The 22,631-nt window shown below is 44.0% G+C and overlaps 3 protein-coding genes across 3 annotated transcripts in view; 1 reads left to right on the top strand and 2 right to left on the bottom strand.

The window, feature by feature from the left end:
* Positions 1–857: 857 nt before the first annotated feature.
* Positions 858–7,376, bottom strand: LOC308168227 (phosphoglucomutase-1-like). The gene is made up of 11 exons (XM_080542733.1): positions 6,744–7,376; positions 5,561–5,723; positions 4,857–5,003; positions 4,184–4,309; positions 3,102–3,292; positions 2,758–2,912; positions 2,370–2,485; positions 2,112–2,247; positions 1,460–1,643; positions 1,203–1,337; positions 858–975 (listed from the first exon to the last, which is right to left on the bottom strand). The coding sequence occupies exons 1-11, from the start codon at positions 6,996–6,998 to the stop codon at positions 886–888; spliced, it is 1,698 nt and encodes a 565-aa protein (XP_080398859.1). The 5' UTR covers positions 6,999–7,376; the 3' UTR covers positions 858–885.
* A 326-nt stretch (positions 7,377–7,702) lies between these two features.
* LOC308168286 (angiopoietin-related protein 3-like) lies at positions 7,703–12,777 on the bottom strand. The gene is made up of 7 exons (XM_080542814.1): positions 12,200–12,777; positions 11,457–11,567; positions 10,952–11,075; positions 10,669–10,782; positions 10,474–10,569; positions 9,568–9,840; positions 7,703–9,225 (listed from the first exon to the last, which is right to left on the bottom strand). The coding sequence occupies exons 1-7, from the start codon at positions 12,704–12,706 to the stop codon at positions 9,023–9,025; spliced, it is 1,428 nt and encodes a 475-aa protein (XP_080398940.1). The 5' UTR covers positions 12,707–12,777; the 3' UTR covers positions 7,703–9,022.
* Positions 12,778–18,555: 5,778 nt separating this feature from the next.
* Positions 18,556–22,631, top strand: part of LOC308168811 (KN motif and ankyrin repeat domain-containing protein 4-like) — a 16,343-nt gene continuing 12,267 nt past the window's right edge. Inside the window, exon 1 of the mRNA XM_080543455.1 lies at positions 18,556–18,677. The gene's annotated coding sequence lies outside the window, so the exon portion shown is untranslated. The remainder of the gene's footprint in view (positions 18,678–22,631) is intronic.

The raw sequence follows: 22,631 nt of genomic DNA, 5'->3' as shown, positions 1-22,631 counted from the left end.
CTATAGTTACTTATGACTAAGCTTCCACCATCGAGTTTGGTAAAGCTGAAGCCTGTATGTGTGATTGTAAGTGTCTGTCTCTCTCTCTTTCTGTTTTTTTTTTAAACTGCACCAGCTGAATGTGAACATATCTTGCTCGTTTTATTTCCACTCTTGTTTTAATCAAGGCTGCCTTCTGTTTGTGTGTTAACATTCTGTATTGTCTGTTGCTCTTTGTTGGCTGCTGTGTGGTGCAAGCCCAATACAAATTTAAATAAAGTTAATAAACAAACAAATCATAATCTGTTGTCGCTTATTACTGTTAACTAATACACATCGCGCTGTAGAACTGTTGTATAAACAATTCCTCTCGTGTGATATTGCTTAATTCATTAACATGTAGTGACATATTATAGCCCTACTACATTTACCAGCGACTTTACGCACATAATGAGGGACACATTGTTTTCGAAAACACAATGGAGCAACAAGATGGAATGTTTCGAAGCTGTTGTCAAGCAACAGCAGGATGTTGTCTAGTTTTAGTTTAGCGTGAAGAATAATTTTGGGGAATAAATCTAATCGAAGTCAATCGGCCAAGCATCATAACTGTCGGTGTGTTGTTGGAAAAAACCTTTTTCTGAGTACATTTAGTTTAATTTTTGATGATGGAAGATTGATGTGGAAATGTCACAAAAGACGCAACAGATAGACGTTTGAATGCAAATTTATGGTACAATGTCACTCATTCCATTTACATAGTATATGTCAGTCTGTTTGTCTGTGTTTGGTAAATGTGTGTGTTGTGAATTGAAATATACAAAACTGCACATGCCAGGTGTATGTGACTTGGAGAATGGGGAGGGGGGGGGGGGGGGGGTTAGTTTGGGGTTTAGTATGGGGGGATCATGTGATGACAGTCGGACCACTGCGACTCGTCCTGTCATGAAGCTGGGAGATCTTCAGAGCTATGGTTACCAGAGGTGCAAGCATCACCTGTCACAAAACACAACCACAATATGTCATGAGTCATACAATTTGTTTCCTTTACACACAACATAGGCTATGTAGAATGTTTAAAACATGTTTTTTTTTCTCTTTTGATGTGTAATGTAGGACCTTTATTCTTAGTGACACAATCCAGGTAGGTCTGGATCAGTAAGATCATGCTAAATGAACCTGAATTAAGGTGCCTTGGAGCCTCTGGCCTTGTGTGACTTTACCTGTGGGTCCTGGTGGATCTTGTCAGGGTCCTTTTCATAGCTGTCTATGTAGATTCGAACTGTTGCCCCGGCACTGCGTGTTCCACTGAGTCTGTAGATGATCCGGGAACCATCGGAGAATATTATTCTCAGGCCCTGTAGTGAAATATCACAGTAAGAGATGCTTCTGGAAATGGCACACAATTGCATTTCAAGACCTAAATGCTAGTGCAGTCACACATGTTGGTATAATTCAAGTATTGTTTCAGTCCGGTAACCTGGTTCCTAGAGATGCTCCCATCTATGGGGTCACTGTACTCAAAGTTGTCAGCCCTCTCCACCTGGTAAAGCTTCTCCCCAACAGCAAACCTCTGCCCTACAAAGGACTTGTCCACCATCATCGCCTCCAGGTCCTCCATCATCTCACATGCCGCATCCAGGTCCACCTCCTCATAGTCATACCTGGCAAAAACAACAACAACAACAACAACAACAACATCTGTAAACAACAGCGAAACAACGAAAAGACCTCAAGACCTTTGTTCCTCCTGACCCATTGTTACTGCTTCTTATTGTTTGTTTGTTTGTTCATTAGGATCCCCATTAGCTAATGCCATGACATTAGCTAGTCTACCTGGCCTTCCTATTGATTTTCAGGTTGCTAGATAACTAATATAGTTTTACTCAGTTAGACTTCAGCTGTTGTACTTCTCTCTAGTCCATTGAGGGTATTCCATCAACATCGCTAAAGGAAAATCCAACATGATTTTGATAAGTCTCAAGAGACTTACAAAAAAAATAAACCTGGATTTTCCTTTAGCGACGTTGCTAGAATACCCCCCCAGGAGATTCCCTGTGAGGTTTTCTGAATATGCTCTGCAATGATGTGGATTGGCCACCAGAGGTCATTCAAACGACACGATCGCTCACCTGGTATAGAAGTTCCTGCCAAACTTCTGCCAGTGGTCCTTCATGATGTCTTCCACACTCTGCTTCCGGGTGGCCAGGATGGACAGCCATGCCAGCACGGCCCAAAGCCCATCCTTCTCACGAATGTGGTCAGAACCTTTACATGGGAGACAGCGTACATTTGTGTTAGGAGTTCATAATGGTTTTAGCATCCTCTATTGCGTCAACAGATAGTTATTACTGTAGGTTTCCTGGCATCTGCACTCACTGATGAGCTACCTGTGCCGAAACTCTCCTCCCCGCACAGAGACAGCCTGCCCGCGTCCATCAGGTTGCCAAAGAACTTCCACCCTGTCGGAGTCTCGTATAGTTCGATCTTTGTCGCCTTGGCCACACTGCAGGAAACAACATAGACATGTAGAGACATTTTGAGACATCCATCCATTCATTCATTCACTCCTTTAACACGCCTCTGTACGCCTATACAGTATTTGAAGGGTAGTCCCTTCAACTCTCATATTTTTTATTCAGTTTTTTGGGGACAGAGGCAGTGGAGGGAAAACAGGAAGTATTCAGTATTCCAACAGAGAGGACTCAAACAATTCTTCCTCTGCCGATTGTATCTGGGCCCAGATTTTCGCTCATACAGTGATGCCAGATGCCTTACTTGTCCAGGGCAGCGCTGGTGGGCATACTGCGGGCGAAGCCCCTCACCCCTGTGTGCTGGAAGTAGGGGATGCTGAAGACGTTGGCCGCAATGACGGCCACCGAGTCAGACGGGTTGACAAAGAAGCCGCGCTTACCTAGGATCATGTTGCGGTCCTGGAAAGACAGACAGACTCTGGGTTAGAGGTCAGGGAGTATAGGAGAGAGTAGGTCAGTGTCATTCAGCTGCAATTCCAAGCATCCGATGACCCCGAACCTTAACACATGTCATTGAAGTCTCTCTAGTTTATCTAGGATCAATGAGGATCAAAATGTATTTGAATATTTGAATGAATGAATGCACACCCCGTCACCGTCAAAGGCAGCTCCGAAATCGCATTGGCTGCCTTTCATGGTCTCAACCAGGTCTGCTGCGTAGGTTAGGTTGGGGTCAGGGTGCTGGCCCCCAAAGTCATCCAGGGGGACACAGTTAATGGCAGAGTTAGCAGGGGAGCCCAGCTCCTCACACAGTATCCTCTTCACATACGGGCCCATCACTGTGGATCAAACAGGAGTACAGAGAGAGAGAGGGAAGGGGATACTCTGGATTACTCTAGTGGTACCACCGACTCCACAAAAACAGTTGTCGTTCCCCTCGAAAGGGTAACTATTCAGTGACTTTTAATCCTAACTCTGAAGCAGATTGACATGGCTGCAGCCGTGCGTTTGACCTCCTAATTGTTCAAAGCCACACATGCATGGATTTCATATTGCAGAGAGAGAGGGAACATTCGTTGCACTGAGTATGGGTGTGGTGAAATCTTGTTAATATGCCATCCATGTCAAGATCTTCTGCAATGCGGGGATCTAGGGACATAGGCCTTCCTGTTGGAAGGGGGTCCCGCCTTTGGTTTCAGTGTTATCACAGGGGGGCTACTCTAAATGGCTCTAGGAATAGCTTCAGTTTAGAAACCTCATCCCCCTTAGACGCAGACAGTTTCTGTAACCCCCCCCCCCCTCCCTTCTAATGAAAGACTGGATCAAGTAACAGATAGTTGGATGCAACAGCTGAAAACTCTGCTTGGCTTCTACCCTACAAGCCATGCCCTCCTCATCTTTTCTGTGGAAATGAGTGATTACGGACTTGGCCATAAGCAAAGTTTATGCATTAGTATGCATAGAAACAAAACAAAAACATGCAACAACCAGATACTGTATAGGGCGGCTTCTGTGCTACTGTACTTAATTCTAGTAATCTAGGCTTCACTTAAGACTTAGTATATGGACTGGCAGAACCGTGAAGCCCAAGTGTGACTGTTGCACAAATAATAATGACTGATGTTGTTTTGATCACTGTAGTGTGGTTGTGCAGACTTTTCATTTCATGCATGCTTAGTGCTGTAGATCCAGACATTCACTTGACATAAATTATGATGATGGTCTCTCACCTCCATGCATGGCATCTAGCCTGACCATGATGTGGTTCTCCCCAGAAAGCAACTCCTTCAGAGCAGCAAAGTCAAAGATGTTCCTCAGCATGTTGGCGTAAGACTCTACTGAGTCCACTATCTCCACTGTGGACCACCAGTAGAACACAGAATTAATTCTACCTTTCCCAGCAAATGAAGCAGAATCCTTTTTATTTCTGATAACACTTTACAAAGTTGCACCTGCTGCAAGATGTTCTTGCATACTAGCGTTGTACTGTATTTACTCTAGTATCTTTTTGTTAAACTGCTCCACAGTGATTGCATTGTAATGGGGTTTGCTAAGGTTTGAGATGTCAAAGGGAATTAAGAACAGCCCCTATTCAATTGTTATCATAATACATCATACTCAATAACAATGTAATTATCCATATAACTACAATTGTATGAGGTAGCACCAGAGTCAACAACAGAATGCTTTTTGTGCAGTGTGGGCTTGATTGAGTCACCATTACGCCCACTGTAACTGGGCACTGTACATCCCTATCCATGGACATGTGCAGTCAGTTAGCATTCTTTGTTGTCTAGGCCCGGGCCAACAAGGATTCACATCCTTTCCCTCATATTCCAACATCTGGTCTCTGTGTACTTCTGTTCTCCTTTCAGATGTGTGAGTGATGTGTTTTGACCTCACCTGTGAAAGGTTTAAACTTGTTCTCTAGGTCAAACATCTGTCTGCCCAGGGTCGCCAGGTCCACCCGCAGCTCCGGGCATATGGCAAACTCCTCTATGGTTCTGCTGATCTGAAAGATTCTGTTAGTGACCGCCTCTTGGGCTGGGCCTGGGTCAACAAGGAAACAGGAAACAACATGACCAAAACCACCTCAGAATGACTTAATTCCTTATTATTAAGACATATTCATTCATTGACATGTCTTATAATGGGTAAAATATCCCTATCCGCTTGTTAAGTCGTGACGTGTTTCCGGGTCCAACGTTGGCTGAGGCGCTGTCTTCGAAATGCCGAAATAATAATAATAATTAATTATATTTATATAGCGCTTTTCCGAGGCTCAAATACCCTGACAATATGGAGAAAACGGTAAAGTGCTGTGTCCCTTGTTGTATGAATAGATCCGAGTCTAAAAAACGATTGAACTGTCATTCTACCTCTGTAGTTCACAGGTACTCTGGTGCGGGGAATCTCTGGTTTGGACTCGGAAATGGCTAAACGTCACTTTTGACGTCAGACTTAACAAGCGGATAACCTAGTATAAGCCTTGTGAAAATCGGTATATTGTCTCGTAATGCTGTTTTGCTCTTGGCTGACACCCTCTCGCTCCCCGGCTAGCCTTCTCTCCAGTTACCCCAGCTACCTCCAGTTACCCCAGCAGCTACCTCCGTTGGAAGTGTTGAACTTGATGCCAAAGTCTCCGTCGGGTCCCCCGGGGTTGTGACTGGCCGTGAGGACGATGCCACCGATGGCCTTGTACTTCCTGATCACACAGGAAACCGCTGGCGTGGACATGATTCCTTGATGACCAATCACGATACGGCCAACCTGCCAAAATGTCACAGATGTTTGTGTGGGCTTTGGCAGCAGGGGAAACGATGTTGTGGATTCAGGTGAGTGGGTTTCCTGTGTGATGACGATGCGTCTGATGCATCACTTCTTTTCTGTTCGCTTCTGTGGCTCGGAGCTTGAAAATGTTTCGATGAATGGTGTAAATGCTTTGAACCGAACCTTATTTGGATGGTATTTAGACAGAGTTAGGTTTTCAAAGATATTTCAGTAATTATGTCATTTGATTAGGTGTCATTGTTTTGCCTGTTGAACTCTGTTCAAAACTGATGCATTTGCTAGGATGTTTGTGAAGTCCACAAACTATGTGATTATACTCTGTATGGCTAGCCATTTAATGGACTGCAGTAGAAAGACATTAAGTGCAGGTGTCATCATGTGTGACTCACTTTTAATCCCCCTAAAAATACTCCCATCTGCAAAAGCAAGAGGCAAGCAAGGCTCTCTAATTTAAGACCAAGCCCACGGGGACCACGTTAGTGCTGGCAATGGGACAACAACAAAACAAGTTTAATACAAATCTATTTTAAGACAGTGAGCCTCTGTGTGTGTGTGTGTGTGTGTGTGTGTGTGTGTGTGTGTGTGTGTGTGTGCGCACGTGTGTGTGTGTGCGCGTGTGTGTGCGTGTGCGTGCGTGCGTGCGCATTTAGGATAAAGTATTTAACATATGTTGTGTGTGTGTGTGTGTGTGTATGTGTGTGCATGCATGTGTGTGTGTGTGCGCGCGTGCATGTGTGTGCGCGTGCGCATTTGTATGCGCATCCAGACCCACTTAGGATAAAGTATTTAACATACAGAATGCTTGTATGCATGTATAGTGTATATATATATATATTTTTTTTACTTTAATTAAAAAGTATGACCAAAGTAGTTGTTCTATCGCTAATGGATAGGCCCCATGGCTTCACACAGGTGACAACAACAACAACAACAACAACAACAACAACAGGGGACAACTGGCAACACAGTGACAAGCTACAGTGACAGGGTGACACTGACCCCGTTGGCAGCTGCCATCTGGACAATGACATCGATGGCGGTGCGATTGAAGTAGCGTCCGTCTCCCCCCACCACCACCGTGGACCCCTGGCGGTCGCGCAGATCGATGGAGGAGAATATGCTCTGGACAAAGTTGTGGAGGTAGTTCCTCTTGGACTGGAACACGGACACCTTCCTCCTGAGGCCGCCGGCGCCTGGTCTCTGGTCCGGGTAGGGGGCGGTGGACAGAGTCAGCACCTGCAGCGCACTATCCATCACTTCAGTAGCCAAGCCAAACGCAAGAACACACAACACACAAGGTGGAACCTCCTGTTGTGAGCGTGAGACCCCCTTCGGTGGAGAGGAAGTACGGGGGGCGGGGGTCTTAGCCACTCCCAGTGTTTCACATGCTGAGTAGAGAGGAGTAGTTAGGGGTCCCAAAAATAACCGGCCCGTGTGTGCAGAGGCAGATGGTAACCGAAGACGCTCCTTCGCACATGTGCGGGGGGATCACTGTCAGGGGCGGGGGGCTTCCAGGCTGTGGCCAGGACAGGAGGGCTATCATGGCTGAGTCTGGCTCACTGCTCTGCAGCTGTGCTGTGAGTGATGAGTAGAGAGAGGATAGCATGCTCGCTCCAGCTGGAGATAAACTAAGGTTTAGACGAATCAGCTTTGTCGCTTTGTTTGTGTACTTGCTGAGGCTCAGGATTGTTTGGGAACAAGAAGATGACAGATGCTCAATCTTTCGATACAGATTGATGTGATTGGACTTGGACTACTGTGTTTTGATTTGTTTCTGAGTGGAGTGAGTGGTTCCCAACATGTTCAGTGTGATGACCTACCCTAAAACGTGGGTACATCTTTAAACACAGAACAATGCTTTAGTGCTCTGGTTTTGACAGACACACTTCATTCATACGTTGATGCTACGCTTGGGGTTATTAGAAGTTATTAGAAATTGGTGATTCACTCATCAGATGTTTTCAGGTCAAGGCTGGATTGTGTCCACAAGGGGAGATCAGAGGGACCTGCCAGACACTCCCCATGTTGTAATGCCCTCACTGAAGGCCATGTCTCTGTTTACTTAAAAGGGCCAACTTGTCCAGCCAATTGCATCACTCTGAATGAACATATAGTCTGAATAGAAGCTCACTGAAAAAAGGAAACGATTGTCCCATTCATGTTTCGTTGCAAAAAGCTGCACCCACCATTTTCAAAACGTATGGTATAAATATGATTTATTTTCAGACCTGTAAAAATGTGATATGTAACAAAAATACAGTATTTACAATAGCAGATGCGTGCGTGTGTGCTGAGAGTCAATGTGACCCAGTAAGACCCAGTGACCCAGTGGAAACTGCTGTTATTAATGTAGACACCTGTGTACTGTCCATTCCATTACTCACTACTCCATACCATGGTTTTATATACAGTGGCTTGAAATAGAATTCTTCAAAGCGTGACGTTAGAATTATAAGGTTCTATCTCCATTTTTGTCAAAATTGAGTTTTTTACATAATCTGATCCATTAGGTGTTTATTAATGCCTGTGTGGTGTTATTTTTAAATTGTTGACATTTTTTAGTTAGTAATTCATAAAATACAAAGGTTCCATCTCACAAAACATAATGGAATGTAAAAACTTTGACGCTCAATATCTCTGAACTACCCTAAACGGAGATAGAACCTTATAATTCTAAGCTCACGATAGGTATGCCTTAGGGCCACGATCAACTTTATCCCAACATTAGAATACTGCACCCAGTATACAAAGAGTTGAACGAATGTAGTCATAATATGCACCCATATTAATAATACAAATAATTATTAATACTAATACTAATAATTACTAATAATACTAATAATAAACCCATAATATGCAACCATATTGTGGTTGATACATTTATATTTTGTATTTTTTGTTTCTCTCTAACCCTAACCCTAAGCCAAGGGAATGAATGTAGTGCCTAATGGTTGATAAATCTGTATTTAGTGTTTTTTGTTTCTCTCTAAAGGCCAATGCACACGGCGTGCGATTTTGTCACATGACAACATTCGATTCTCAATTCTTTGAATTCTTTGAATTGGTGTGAATTGAGAATCGAATATTGTCGTGCGGCAATATCGCATCGCACGCCGTGTGCATTGTCTCATTCAAAACAATGGAATCGAATTCGGCGGTGCAACAAAATCGCACACCGTGTGCATTGGCCTTAACCCTAACCCTAAGCCAAGGGAATGAACGTAGTGCATAATGGTTGATGCAATTTATGATTTTGTGTCTTTTGTTGTTTCTCTCCATCAGAGAAAGTTGCCGGTCTCAGGGGCCGAGGCTGGAGTAGGAGAGGAGCGGATGGAGATCTGGGTGGACCTGAGGGAGTAGGAGGTCCCTCTGCTGGGCTTCCAGTGGATCCCTCGTCTGCGCTCCGACCGACCCCTGGGTCTCACGTGGACATATCTCCCGTTCAGGTTGGTGTCTCCGCATGCGTTAAACCACCAGCCGCCTACATAGAATAGAATAGAATAGACTTTATTGTCCTTGTACAGTTGCCTCTACAATGAAATTGTAGTGGTTCTTCTGAAGGTGCAAAAACAGAAAAACAACAAATATTACACTAGACAAATTAAATATAGACCACAAGAAATATGATTGGTCATGTTGAAGTACTTTTGTCAATACTTAGATGTTGCTTTCAACCTCAGTTATGTGAGTTACACTATTATTAATTGAAATTGATTTTAACTCGAACAACCCTCTTATTTTAGCCATATGGTAAACCGTCTGTATGAAATGATATATTTATTATAGCCTTTCCACCCATCCAGTTTCCCCTGGTGTACTATACCTGTGTAGTTGGAGGCACAGTTGGAATCCTTGTGGTTGTCGTTGTCTCTGTCCTCGGTGGAGAACATCATACCGGTATGGTTACTCATCGCGTCGGGCAGATCTCCGGACGCCTGTGTGAGGTGGATGGTGTAGTGGGTCTCAGGACCCCCCAGGGTGAAGTGGTACTGGATGAAGCGCTTGCCTTGTTTCCAGTCCTCTAGTTGGATGTGCAGGAGGGAGTCTCCGTGAGCAGCCAGGGAGTGGATCTTCTTCAAGCCCAACCAGAACTCTCCTATGACACACAAATCAAATCAAATCAAATCAAATTTTATTTGTATAGCGCATTTCTTACCAGATGCAACTCAATGCGCTTCACATACTGACAGAGCCGCAAGCAGGCAAAAGTAAAAACCTGTACACTATGTAGCCAGGAAAATTCCCTTGCAGCCCTCTACACATAGAGTGACTAACAGTTTAGAAAGACCTGCATAGACTATCTCGACACACAGACACAGACACAGACACAGACACAGACAGACCGAAAGGCAGACAGGCAGAAAGGCAGACAGAAAGGCAGACAGAAAGGCAGACAGGCAGGCAGACAGGCAGGCAGACAGGCAGACAGGCAGACAGGCAGACCGAAAGGCAGACAGACAGACCGAAAGGCAGACAGACAGACAGACAGACAGGCAGTCAGGCAGTCAGGCAGACAGTCAGTCAGGCAGACAGGCGGGCAGGCGGACAGGCGGACAGGCGGACAGACGGACAGGCAGGCAGACAGGCAGACAGGCAGACAGGCAGGCAGACAGGCAGGCAGACAGGCAGACAGGCAGACAGGCAGACAGGCAGACAGGCAGGCAGACAGGCAGACAGGCAGACAGACAGACAGACAGACACACATCAATAGTTAGAATTCGTCACTGACCATTAAAGTGTCCAAATCCATTTTCATACTTCTCCCAGCTGTGATTGAAATGTACTGACCCGTCCTTCCTTCTCTGGATGACCGTAGCCCCTCCATCTGTAGGGAGGGAAGCGCATGTAGACTTGATCTTAAGGCAACAAACTGTAGTCTTCTGGCAGAGCATTATGTTGTGCTCCTTGTTGTCGCCGGTCTTACCTTTGCTCATGTCACAGTAGACCATGAAGGGTTCCGATTGGTTGGGCTTGATGGGATACACTCCGCTGGCTCTCTCGCCCCTGCTGAAGACCTCACTGCAGTCTGAGGGGAGATCTGTCCAAAAGCCACACAAGTGACAGTCAATCAACACCACACAATAAGTGATTGGTCAAACTTGTTGCCACTCAACGCTCTGTGTTTCATGGAGAACTTAGACAGAATGCCAAAGGGTGAAGTAATAAAGCAAATGGGAGTAGAGAAAAGCCATTGTAAGCCACTATACCATCCATGTTCAAGCTGTCGTTGATGGAGGTGTTGGTCAGATACCCAGAAAGAGTGGGCATCGCAGAGTTAAAGTTGTGAGATGGTTTATCGACGGTCTCTTGCATGACAGTGTTGTAGTTGAACTGGAAGGGTGAGAGGAATATTGTTGTCAGAGAGTGCAGTGAAGGGAGAGTGCTAGTACTATAATTTGAAAAACTGTATCCCGTTGTAGCATTTGTCTTCTATGAATGTTTTGTCTGCTGTGTTATGTTGTGACAGTGAACCGAAATGTAACTCGAGATACGTCAGGACCAGTGGAGGCTGGTGGAGGTAGAAAGGACGGCCTCGTTTTAATGTGTGTTTAATACCGTTACTCATTCCCTTGCATTGAAATGAGCCTGTCCTCCGATTTCTACCTCCATTAGCCCCCCCTGGTACATGGAATGGAATGAGGAATGGTATCAAACACATGTTTGGTACATTAGCAATGCATCATTGTACAGCACTGTTACAAAACAAGCTACCTTATCCTCCAGAGACTTGATCTTGGTCCTCTGGTGGTTGAGCTGGTCGCTCTGCTCCCTCACAGCGATCAGCAGCTCTGTGATGCTCCTCTCCTGGGTGTGGATCACGTCCTGAGAGGCGCGAGGGAGGGCACATGATAGGACAGGGTCACCTCACATACAACTCACATACATCACGTCTTATCCCCCTTACTGCTTACTGCACAGGAAGGATTCTGAAGGGCAGAGGTGCCACTCTCCTCATAATGATTAGTCTTTCAGTGGTCAATATGCTGTGTAGAAGATGTGGTGCCTATTTATCCCTATTTCTGATGGTCAGATGGTCCTCACCTTGAAAATTTCTTTAAAAAAAACGCTATTCATGTTTTGTTTATAAGTATTTATCTTATGTGTAATTTGAGTATTGTCAACTGTTAAACCATCGTGAACTCAAATAGCATACCGTGAGCTTAGAATTAGAAGGTTCTATCTCCGTTTAGGGCAGTTCAAAAGATATTGAGCGTCAAAGTTTTTACATTCCATTATGTTCTGTGAGAAGGAATCTTTGTATTTTATGAATTACTATCTAAAACATTTCAACATTTTAAAAAATAACACCACACAGGCATTAATAAACACCTAATGGATCAGATTATGTAAAAAACTCAATTTTGACAAAAACGGAGATAGAACCTTATAATTCTAACGTCACGATACCTCCATTGAGGACGCTGAGCGGGGTGGGAGGGTGGGAGGGTACTCACCTTCAGGGTGTTGATCTCAGCCAGCTGCTGGGGGGGCACCAGGCCCCAAGTCAGGCCGCTCAGCTTCTCCTCCAGCCCGCCCACCTGGCTCTGCAGCTGGCCCCGCTCCTGCAGGATGCTCTCCACCTTGGAGCTGATGGCCAGGGACAGGCTCTTGATCTCCTCGTTGTTGGCCTTCAGCACCACCGTGGTCTTCTTCAGCTCCTCCTCCTCCTCCTTCATCTCGCTGGCCATGACGGAGAGCTGGTAGAAGGAGCGGTCGAAGATGTTGAGCTTCTGGAAGATGTCGTTGATCTGCGCCTTGGTCTTGTGGACGAAGTCTTTCAGGTTGTGGCCCAGCTGGAGGAGGCCGTTGGCTAGGAGACGCACGTCGTCCAGAGCGGCGAATCGTGAGCGGGGGGTCTCGGCAGGGGGGAGAGGAGGCGACTCGGCGTTGGCCTCCTTGATGGTGCTGAGCGCAAGGAAGGGCAACACCACCAAGATGAGGAGGAAGGAGGTAAGCTTCATGTTGTTTTTTGGTCGTCTGAGCTGCAAGCCTTTCTGTGTGTTGGTAACTGGCCTGTCCACTGGAGTCCCCCTCTCGCAAAACCGACCATAGGACAGAGAGCTGTGGCACTTTATATGCTGCCTAGGGTAAAGTTAATCATTAAACCACTCAATCTGAACTGATATGCCCCCTACAAATGCAGATGATGTAATTTTGCAATCAGATGCTAGTGCTGCTCAACCCTCTGATATGGAAGTCAGTCATTTCAGTTATTTAAATATCATTATTATTATTATTTAAATATTAAACAATTAAAAAATGCACAAGTTGAAGGAGGATGGAAGATGATGTCATCAATCAGAATGAAGTCTTGTCCTGAGTGTTCCAAAGACAACAGTTAACTACAGGAGCAGTTCTCCACTGAAGTGCTTACAACTTGCAGTATGCCACAATGTTGGCTCTCAAATATCAATGGTGACTTCTTAGATTTTTTTCTCTGATACTCAATGTCTTAATCCTCCTTTGGTGAATCTCCTGGTAAATTCAGGACACCATTTTCTCTCTGTAAAGAAATTCCATATCTAACTTAACTGACTGAAACTAAAACTTGAATTTACCCTACTCTTTTATACACACTATACTGTTAATAAATCACTATTGATGAAGTGATTCATCTATATTGTGTGAAAGCAGAGATCCTCCAGTACAGTGAGTAAATGATACAGTATCTGTAGTGTAGATAGTATGAATGACTTCACTAGTATGCTCTACACTTTGTTCTATGTATGTCTAAGCCATCTCATAATGCCACATGTTTTGTCTGCAATCTAGTGACTGCCTTTTCCTTGCCTTTAGAGATATTCTAGGTGCCCACCCATCCACAGGATACCAGTACTCACTCATCCTTATTAATAGATACTGCTGCAACGGTGGTGATAACCATTTGTTTTTGGTGAGACGACAAAACCAAAACCACAACAACCACTGTTTGATATATCCAATCTATCTATACCACCTGATTCATCATTGGGGTTGTCCACACATCCATGGCGCCATGACCTTCCAGAGGTCCCTCTGTTAAATGTTAACTGACCACATGATTGACTCACATCAAACGACACACAACAAACGCAAAGACAGCAGTGGACTACAGGAGCAGTGACAGAGGCGCCATCTGATTCGGTGAGGCTGCATTCTCATTTTTATGCACCCAAATTGTGGAATGCACTGGCAGTTTACATTAGGGATGCAACCTCAGCAAATATGTTCAAGTCAAGACTAAAAACCCATCTTTTTAATATTGCCTTTAAATGACTAAATAATAAAATTAAGATTATAAAAACCCCATCCTTTTAATATTGCATTTAAGTTACAAAATAATTAAATTAAGATTACATAATGATTAAAGCACTTTGAGCTGCAACGTTTGCAGGAAAGGCGCTATACAAATAAAGTTATTATTATTATTATTATTATTATCTCTGGCTACACTCTGGCGTAGGGGGGCAGAGAGCCCTGGAGGGGGGGGGGGGATGTGCAAGGCTGTATGTAAAGGTGGGGTAAGTTATCCATTAAGTAACGTTAATGGACAATAAAGTTATCTTAATCGTTATCTGAACGGGATAACAGGCCTTGAGTAAAAACTCTGTAAGACACAGTTAAACCTGGCAGTTAAACAGTTAAACCTGGCAGTTAAACAGTTAAACCTGGCAGTTAAACAGGAAGTATTGGCTTCCCTTGAACTGTAGAACTGCCTTTTGGCCTCCTGGAGGGGTGTTCAAACAGTTTTGTCAGATATCGAGACTTTGTTTGTTTGTTGGCTCTAACCAAGCCGATGTCAAGCCGATATGTGCAATTTAGAGTCTGATTTCAGGCCTAGTGGATGTTTGAATTGGCATAGTCCAACTATGGCTAAATACTGTAATATTGGCATGGTCCCTAATAGAACCTCCATCTCATTCATGGTAAATGAATTGTAAGACCACTTGACACACACACACACACACACACACACACACACACACACACACACACATGACCCACATGACCCAGCATGGCACATGGCTGTCAAGGCTCATCAGGACATCAACCTGTGTTTATTGACTTTAAATGTTGACCATTCCAGGTAGTATGTGGTCTGTTTTAAGTCAACAAAGTGGATTAATATTGAATTATCTCATAATGTTGTTCTTAGAGATCATATATCTACACGATAAGTAATCAAGAGTGTTGGAAAGGGATTGCTGGAAATGTTGCAGGCCGGAAGGGACCCTGGTTCACTTACTTTGGGAATGTCCTATGATTCAAAATTACTGGCGAAAGATCCACGAATGGGTGCAAAACATTACCCAGGACAACTTTGAGTTTTGTCCGAGACTGTATGTTCTCAGTGATCCACAAATGACGTCTCTATGTGGAGCTGCAAAATGTATTCAGACCAGTATAATGGTTGGAAAACAAATAATTATGAGACACTGGAGGAACGCAGGGGAGCCGTCTTTCCAGGAATGGCTTATGGAGTTGGCAAAGGTGGCAGCATACGAACAAATGTCCTTCAGTTCTATGGACAGAACTGAACAATACACAGCAAAATGGGGAGGCTACTTGGGATATATTGCTAGTCGGTAGTAAGACTTAAGTTGACAAATTGGATGAGTGATGAATGTAATCTATGGGTGCTTTTTTATTTATTTTTATTTTTATTTTTATTTTATATTTTGTTCTTTTCTCTGTATTATTTCTGTTTGATGACAGCAAGACTTATTCGTGATATTGTTACCATTTTATACAAAAGTTGTATAAGTCAAGAAATGTGTTTATTGAAAAATTCAATAAAATACTGATTACAAAAAAAAGAGTGTTGGAAAGGCAAATAGAAATTAAAATGAACATTTCGATAGAGATAAGTTTACAGTTGACACATTTGATGGCTTTGATATATTATACCATGACAGTCGGACTCTCTGTGATGTCCTGGGTTCTGAGATGAATACAACACAATTCATAGGGGTTTGAATGAGGTCTAAAACAACATAGATCCCATGACACATCTCACCATGATCTCAAACCCTTTGTTGTAAATTCGATGTGTCAGCATAGCAGCATCTAGTTGGGGGTTGTTTCAGGCATAACCTTAGACACATCTAATTAGTCCTATCTATGACTGGGATTTCAGGCTGACCACTTGTGGGTGTGGGGTCCACTATTGAGACACGGTGATTGGGACAGCTTCCACACCTTAGAGTTGTTTGCTGTTTAAGGTCTGTGACCTCCAGTTCAAGGGGCGGCTTCAAGAGGGACGTCAGATAGTCGATACGTAACCCAAAACATACTGACCTGTAGTAATAGGAGTTACATAATGCCACTCTCTTATGTTAGACAGGCCAGACAGGACAGCTGTACTCTCTCTGTCAGAAGAATGACCCCATGTTCTTGCGGCCACCAATCATCTGCCTGGTCTACAAAATCCTGCATAACACCGCTCCTCCTCCTCTTAACTCATTCACCCCACACAAGGTCACTTTCTAGGCCCAATTAGGAAAAGCACATTTGGTCAACTATCATTTTATGTTACAGCAATACAAAACTGGAATTCACTACCCACCCATATCAAAGACTGACATTTACATTTTGGGCATTTAGCAGACACCTTATTCCAAAGCGACTTACAATCAATACATTTGACTAAGTAAGTGAATCATCAATCCACCAGTTGGAGCAGGAAAAGTAATCTAGCTCAGGGGCTGTCCCTTTTGCTGCCCAGTAGGCGAACACCAGGGTCTTGAATCTGATGCGAGCTGCTATCGGGACTGAGCCAGTGCAGGTTGTGAAGGAGGGGGGTAACATGAGAGAATTTGGGGAGGTTGAACACCAGACGGCAGGGGAGCATTCTGGACTTCCTCTCAGGCATTCCTCGATGGACTCCCACAGATAGACTCCCTTGTCTTATTGTCAGGAGTCTGTTGCAGAGGCTGTCGTTCTCTGACCGTCCAGATATTAATGGAGATTTCAGTAATCGCTGAAGACTAGCAGGCTTGCAGGCCCTCCCAACTAACGATCACTAACGACCGGACAGGTGTACTGACGTAGTCCACAATGTATTAGACTGTCACAGCGGACCTAGGTTTAAATAGCTGGAGAGGTGTTGAAACTCCTCTCAGTGCAAATTAACGGTAATTAGGCTTCAACTTATTCCTTGACTCATTAAATTGCATGTATTTCACATGGGTTGCAATTTAACCGAATTCCTCCCATACCTGTATGTATGAAATCCCCTAAAAGGATAATTGTTCCAGCAGATGCATGTTAAGTCATTTCCTATAGCCATAGGCGTAGCATGCAATGATAAGCCTTTACCACAAGGGGTCAGTCTTGTTAAACAAACAAGTTGAAGTTGTATTGGTTGTTTTTTTTTAAGCTACACTACACATGAATATGAGAATAGGTAGGTAAAACAAAACCTCAAAAGTTTACTACCTTGGAGGAGATCATTATTCAAATTGGCACTTAATGTATGTCTTTCCTAAAACTCTTAAATCAAATGTTGCTGCTCTTTTCCTTGGTGTACTGTAACTGGCCAGCTCCGAGGTTTTTCTGCTGTATACACTGCAAGCATGTGGTCAGTCAGCCAGCACTGCTTTGGTCCTTATTTTTTCTTTTTTTCTCCCCGAGTTTAAACCACAATCCCTTTTTGGAGTCAGTGGTCTGCTTGTGTAATGGAAACAGGACCTTTCTCACTAATTCCTTTTCCGTCTGTGTTATGAACATGGTTAAAGCTCAGTGGTTTTAAGTCACAGCTCCTCCTCGGGGCATCACTGTGTGCGTAATGGATTTTCTAAGAAGATAATTTTCAGTGATTAAAGTGTGTCTATGCCTATTTCCTCCCTACTAACCAAGTCATTGAAATACTTCAGATTTGAGATTGGGAGGATCATCAGTGTTTCAGGGAGATATTCTTCATCTTGTTCCTGGGAGGTCTATTTCTCTAGACCCCTCCCTCCCAACAAACACACACACACACACACACACACCAACCCCACTTAAATGAGTCTGGCATACAGTATCTTAGTGGAAGCCGTAGGGATTGGTTTGGATAGTGGATGGTGTGTGTGCGTCTGAGGCGATTGTTTGGAGGGAGAGGATGGTGGAGGGGAAAGGGGACCAATGAAAAATGACAGGTATGTCCTGAGAGAACTAACCCTTGTGAATTCACCTTCCTTCCACCCCTGTCCTCATTCCTATTTTCGGGATTATAGAGGGACGCATAACCCGGGGATTACAAGTCTGAGTGTTTGTCCCTCCCGCCCGGTTACAGTCTGTGTGCTGTGCATGTGTCTGTGCACCTCCCCAGGGAATAGTGGTGGTCTAGTGGATAGTGAGTTGGACTTGTGATCGGAAGGTTGTGAGTTCAAATCCCGCCTGAAACCACACCACTACTAGTGTGTCCTTGAGTAAGGCACTTAGCCCTCAGTTACTCCAGGGGGAATGTCCCTGTAATTGTAAGTCGCTTTGCCTCAACAGTCCCCAGACTGACTAACAAGGAGGTTTCTACTAAAAAACTGTCCCCCGACCAGCTAAGTCTGGAGCTGTTGGCTAAGCGCTCTCTGGGTGAATGGCTCCTCTAGCAGGGCCATATGGGTGGATAGTGTGGGCAGGATCATTGTAAGGGTGGCTCCTACATGTCGCCTCATTGGACAGAAGGAGGAGGGCATGTCCACAAAGCCCTCCCCTCCCTTGCTCTTTACACACAACAACAACACGGCTTGTGTTGAGGGGGGGGGTTCTGCACCAGCATTTGCCAAGAAGTGTCGGTATACCACTCTCCCTAATGGTCCCTCCCTCCCTCCCTCCCTCCCTCCCTCCTTCCCTAGGAGAGAGACAAGCAGGGCTGAGCTGAGAGCTGAGAGAGAGAACAGAGAGGAGTGGACTGTTTAAAACACTCAAACATCAGGACAGGCTGGGAGGACTACTGTACCAAGACTGATATTAAAGGTAAGTGAAGGCTGGATGTGGGATTTCACCTGTATATCTCTCCTGCGTTATTGTGGTAATGCATTATCATTGACTTGAATTGACTGTTGAGGAGCATAGAGTAGTTGTGTGTGTGTTAAACTGTGTGTTGAATTGAACTCATGAAGCATTATGAGTGAGGAATCTTATGTATCTCAGTCATGAACACAGAACAAGCTGTCAAGGAAGAGTACAGTGTCTTATTTCATTTTAAAATCCTACATGTACACACACGCACATGCACATGCGCGCGCACACACGCACACACACACACACGCACACTTTCTATTTTAGCCTATAGCCATGTTAATATCATGCCGTTTTTTTCCTTGTGTGAAGCCCCTGGCAGCTGTTCCATCCTTGTCCTTAACACACAGTGAGATACCAGAGACCAGACATGACCCTGCCACTACTGGAGCAGAACCAGAATGTTCAGAATTCAAATGGTCCAGATTCCCTGGAAATAGAACACACGAAATCCACAGAACAGGGAGAACATAACAGAACCACAGGGAGCACCACTGCATGCTCAGAGAGAATGGGAGAGACAGAGAGAAAAGGAGGTAGGAAAAGAAAAAAGACAGTGGCTGGGGTAAGGGGGAATTGAGGTCCAAGGAATTGGCTTGGGTTTCTAAACCAACTCAGAATAGAAGACAAGGAATGGAGTTATGTGCTGGAAAAACCACACAGTCAGGTTGGCCAAACTAGAGGAAGAAAATATGTATTTTTCTGAGAACAGAGAGAGAGAGAGAGGGAGGGATGAGGAGGAGATGGAGGCACACACCCAACTCCTAGTTTTCACTCAGACACACAACAATGATGTTTTGGTCACCTAGCAGAGAAGTAACTCTGCCCTGCACCCGTTGGAGTCATACAAATGACCTTTTACCTATTTTCCTACAGAGTGAAGAGAAAAAGAAAAATCGAAGCTGAACTAGAATGTGTTTTGATTTATGTAGGTACATGTACAGTATTTGTTTGATTGATGGAGGTACATGGAACCATACATGGTGCTTTCCATTTTCTTTAAATTCAGGGAGAGAGAATGAGACACGGTCTGGTGGAAAGGTCTGCATCTGCAAGGTCTGCATATCGGCAATTCTCAAGTTGCACCAATGACCAAAAAGCGTATACTTAAAATACAAAAAAATATATACCCAAAAAATGTTAGGGTTTTTTCATGTTACGAAAGTTTAGTGTTAGCCCACTGATTATAACAAACAATAGTTTTTGTATTGTATTTCGTATTGACGAAATACTTATAATTTGTGAATTGGATTCACTGTATCGCGTCCCGTCCTGCTTCAGGCTACTGAGTTAGTGATACATGGCTTGTAAACAAACTTACATTTTACGACGTGTTCAAAAGATTTTAACACAGGCTGGCCACATGTTGAGGTGTTCTTGGGCAAAACACTGAACCCCAAATAGCTCCCAATGAGCTTGCATGGTAACTTGCCGCCATTGGTGTGTGAATGTGTGTGTGTGAATGAGAGAACATTGTAAAGTGCTTTGGAATAAGACACTATGTACAGTAAGTCATTCCATTTACCAACATTCAAATAAGCATATCTTCTTCAACTGAAAAATGACCGTGCCCTACTTGAGGACTTTTTCACCACTCTGTCACATATGGTGATCTCAAAAAGTGGTCTTGATGGCAATACATCTTTTGAATATTATTACAGTTACAGTTACAGTTATTACAAGTTATTACTTGTATTGCCAACTGTCCAAAGCCATACCCTCTCATATCCACATATTGGATGAACTTGTGTTGCAATACTGTTATAGGAGAAAAGTCCACACAATATGTGTGTGTGTGTGTGTGTGTGTGTGTGTGTGTGTGCTCATTGTGTCTCAGTTTGTTTGTCTGCCTATCTGAACCAACCTCTTCAATGTGACTCTTCCTCAGAGGACCCAGTGTTTGAACATTTCTCCTTAGGGAGGCGACCGTTTTAACAGTGTCATGAGTTCAAATGTAATTTGTGGTTTTAGTGAAGAATGCTCTGGAGATATTTTGATTGTGAGGTTTATAATGATGCCGCAAGAGGAGGGACACATTTATCCAGAGGACAGGGCAGTGGTGGGAATAGGAAGACTAAGACTAGACTGAGTCCTGATATGAAGGGAAATGGCTGCTCGGTGAAAATGTTAAGATCTTTCCCCCTAAGACATCTACAGTATAGTGAAAGCCTGAAGTTGGACCAATTGCACATGTCTGGGGGTAGCTTGCTGTCTATTCTGGGAAAACAGAATATTTTTCGTTCCATTTCTTCCAAATGGGTTTCCTGTGAGGTGGGCCTGCTGGTCATAAGCGGTGACAATTAAAACCTGAGCCATGAAAATGTGGGGAGGTTTAAAAGCTGGGAGTGGGAATGTTTGTGCTATAGGGTGACCCCTGTGGTGGGACAGTGGGAAAGAGATTTGTGTGTATTTGTGTTTGTATGTGTGAAAAAGAGAATTGTTGTGAGTGTGCGTGTGAGTGTGTGCGGTGTGAGAAAGGGTGTGATGATGAACGCCTGCTGAACAAGTTTGATCGGGAGGCAGACGACTGATTGAGATTCCCAAAGCAACAGCTGTTGAGTTGAGTGACTCAATGTTTGGCATGTGTGACCATGGCAATACCATGGCAAAGCTATATACCTTACATTTATATCCATTTTTGGCATTACGCCTTATTCTAAAGCAGACCTTACAGCAAATACATTTGACTAAGTAAGTGAATCATCTATCCACCAGTCTTAGTAGGAAAATGGAATCTATGCTCAATCCAGGGGCTATTGGCAGTCGTCGTGCTAGAACTATGTACTATGCATTGTATGTCGGAGGCAACAGAGAGCAAATCAACACCATGCTTTCTCAGTCTACACTACAGTATCCTTTTTCCCTAAGCGAATTCAGGCAGGTTGTGGATTGACCTTTCCCTAAACCAAGGTTTACGTAATCTCTGGTACATTGTCTTTACTCCGAAGATTACTGTTACCTATCAACAGTGTCCCTTTGAAAATAAAGACTTGTGTTCTAAGCAGTACATTTGAAATCACCCCCAGGAGCCATACTGCCAGACCCCAGAGCTGCAGGCTGAGCCTAGCCAGGACAAGTGTTGAAAGGCTGCTTTCATCTCACCGTATAAAGGCTGGTAGCTTTATTAATATTAGAATGATATAGAATATTTCTGTTCCGGTGTGTTTCTCTTCACAGTGCAACAACAGCACATAGTACGCAAGTGTAAACACCATGGGACCACGTAGCCGTCAGACGTTCTGTCTCCTAGAGATGAATGCAGGGCCGGTCCTATGCATAGGCGAACTAGGCGGTCGCCTAGGGCGCCGAATGCCTGGTAGGGCGCCAAATGCCTGGCCAGAAAATTCCCGGAAATGGGATTATCGGCGCACACCACACACAATACGATCAAGGCTGTTCAATCCAAGATTTTTTATCTTCATGTGTGGGGTCTGTCTCAGATAAAAAAAAATGTTGGACTTTAGTGTTTGTAAACTGACCCACTGGGAATGTGATGAAAGAAATAAAAGCTGAAATAAATCTCTACTATAAGATTAGATTAAACTTTATTGTCATTGCAGAGTACAAGTACCAGACATTACTCTGACATTATTCTTACAATAAAGAAGTGATCCTAACTGACCTAAGACAGGGAATGTTTACTATGATTAAATGTCAGGAATTGTGAAAAACTAAGTTTAAATGTATTTTACTAAGGTGTATATAAACGTATGACTTCAACTGCACATGTGAGTACATATCAGTGGCACATTGGTTACAATTCCATTTACTGTGTACATATGAAGGCTACGTGAGTATTCTGTATGAATGAATGTTGTGTGTGTCTACAGCTGTGTGTGTGCCTGTGCATTAGTGTGGATGTAAGCTAAGTGTGTGTGTGGGTGTGTGGGTGGGGGTGTGTGTGGGGGT

Source organism: Nansenia antarctica (assembly GCF_963989245.1).
Source record: "Nansenia antarctica genome assembly, chromosome: 12".
In the NCBI taxonomy this organism is placed as follows: Eukaryota; Metazoa; Chordata; class Actinopteri; order Argentiniformes; family Microstomatidae; genus Nansenia; species Nansenia antarctica.
This window is presented reverse-complemented; position numbering and strand designations above follow the sequence as displayed.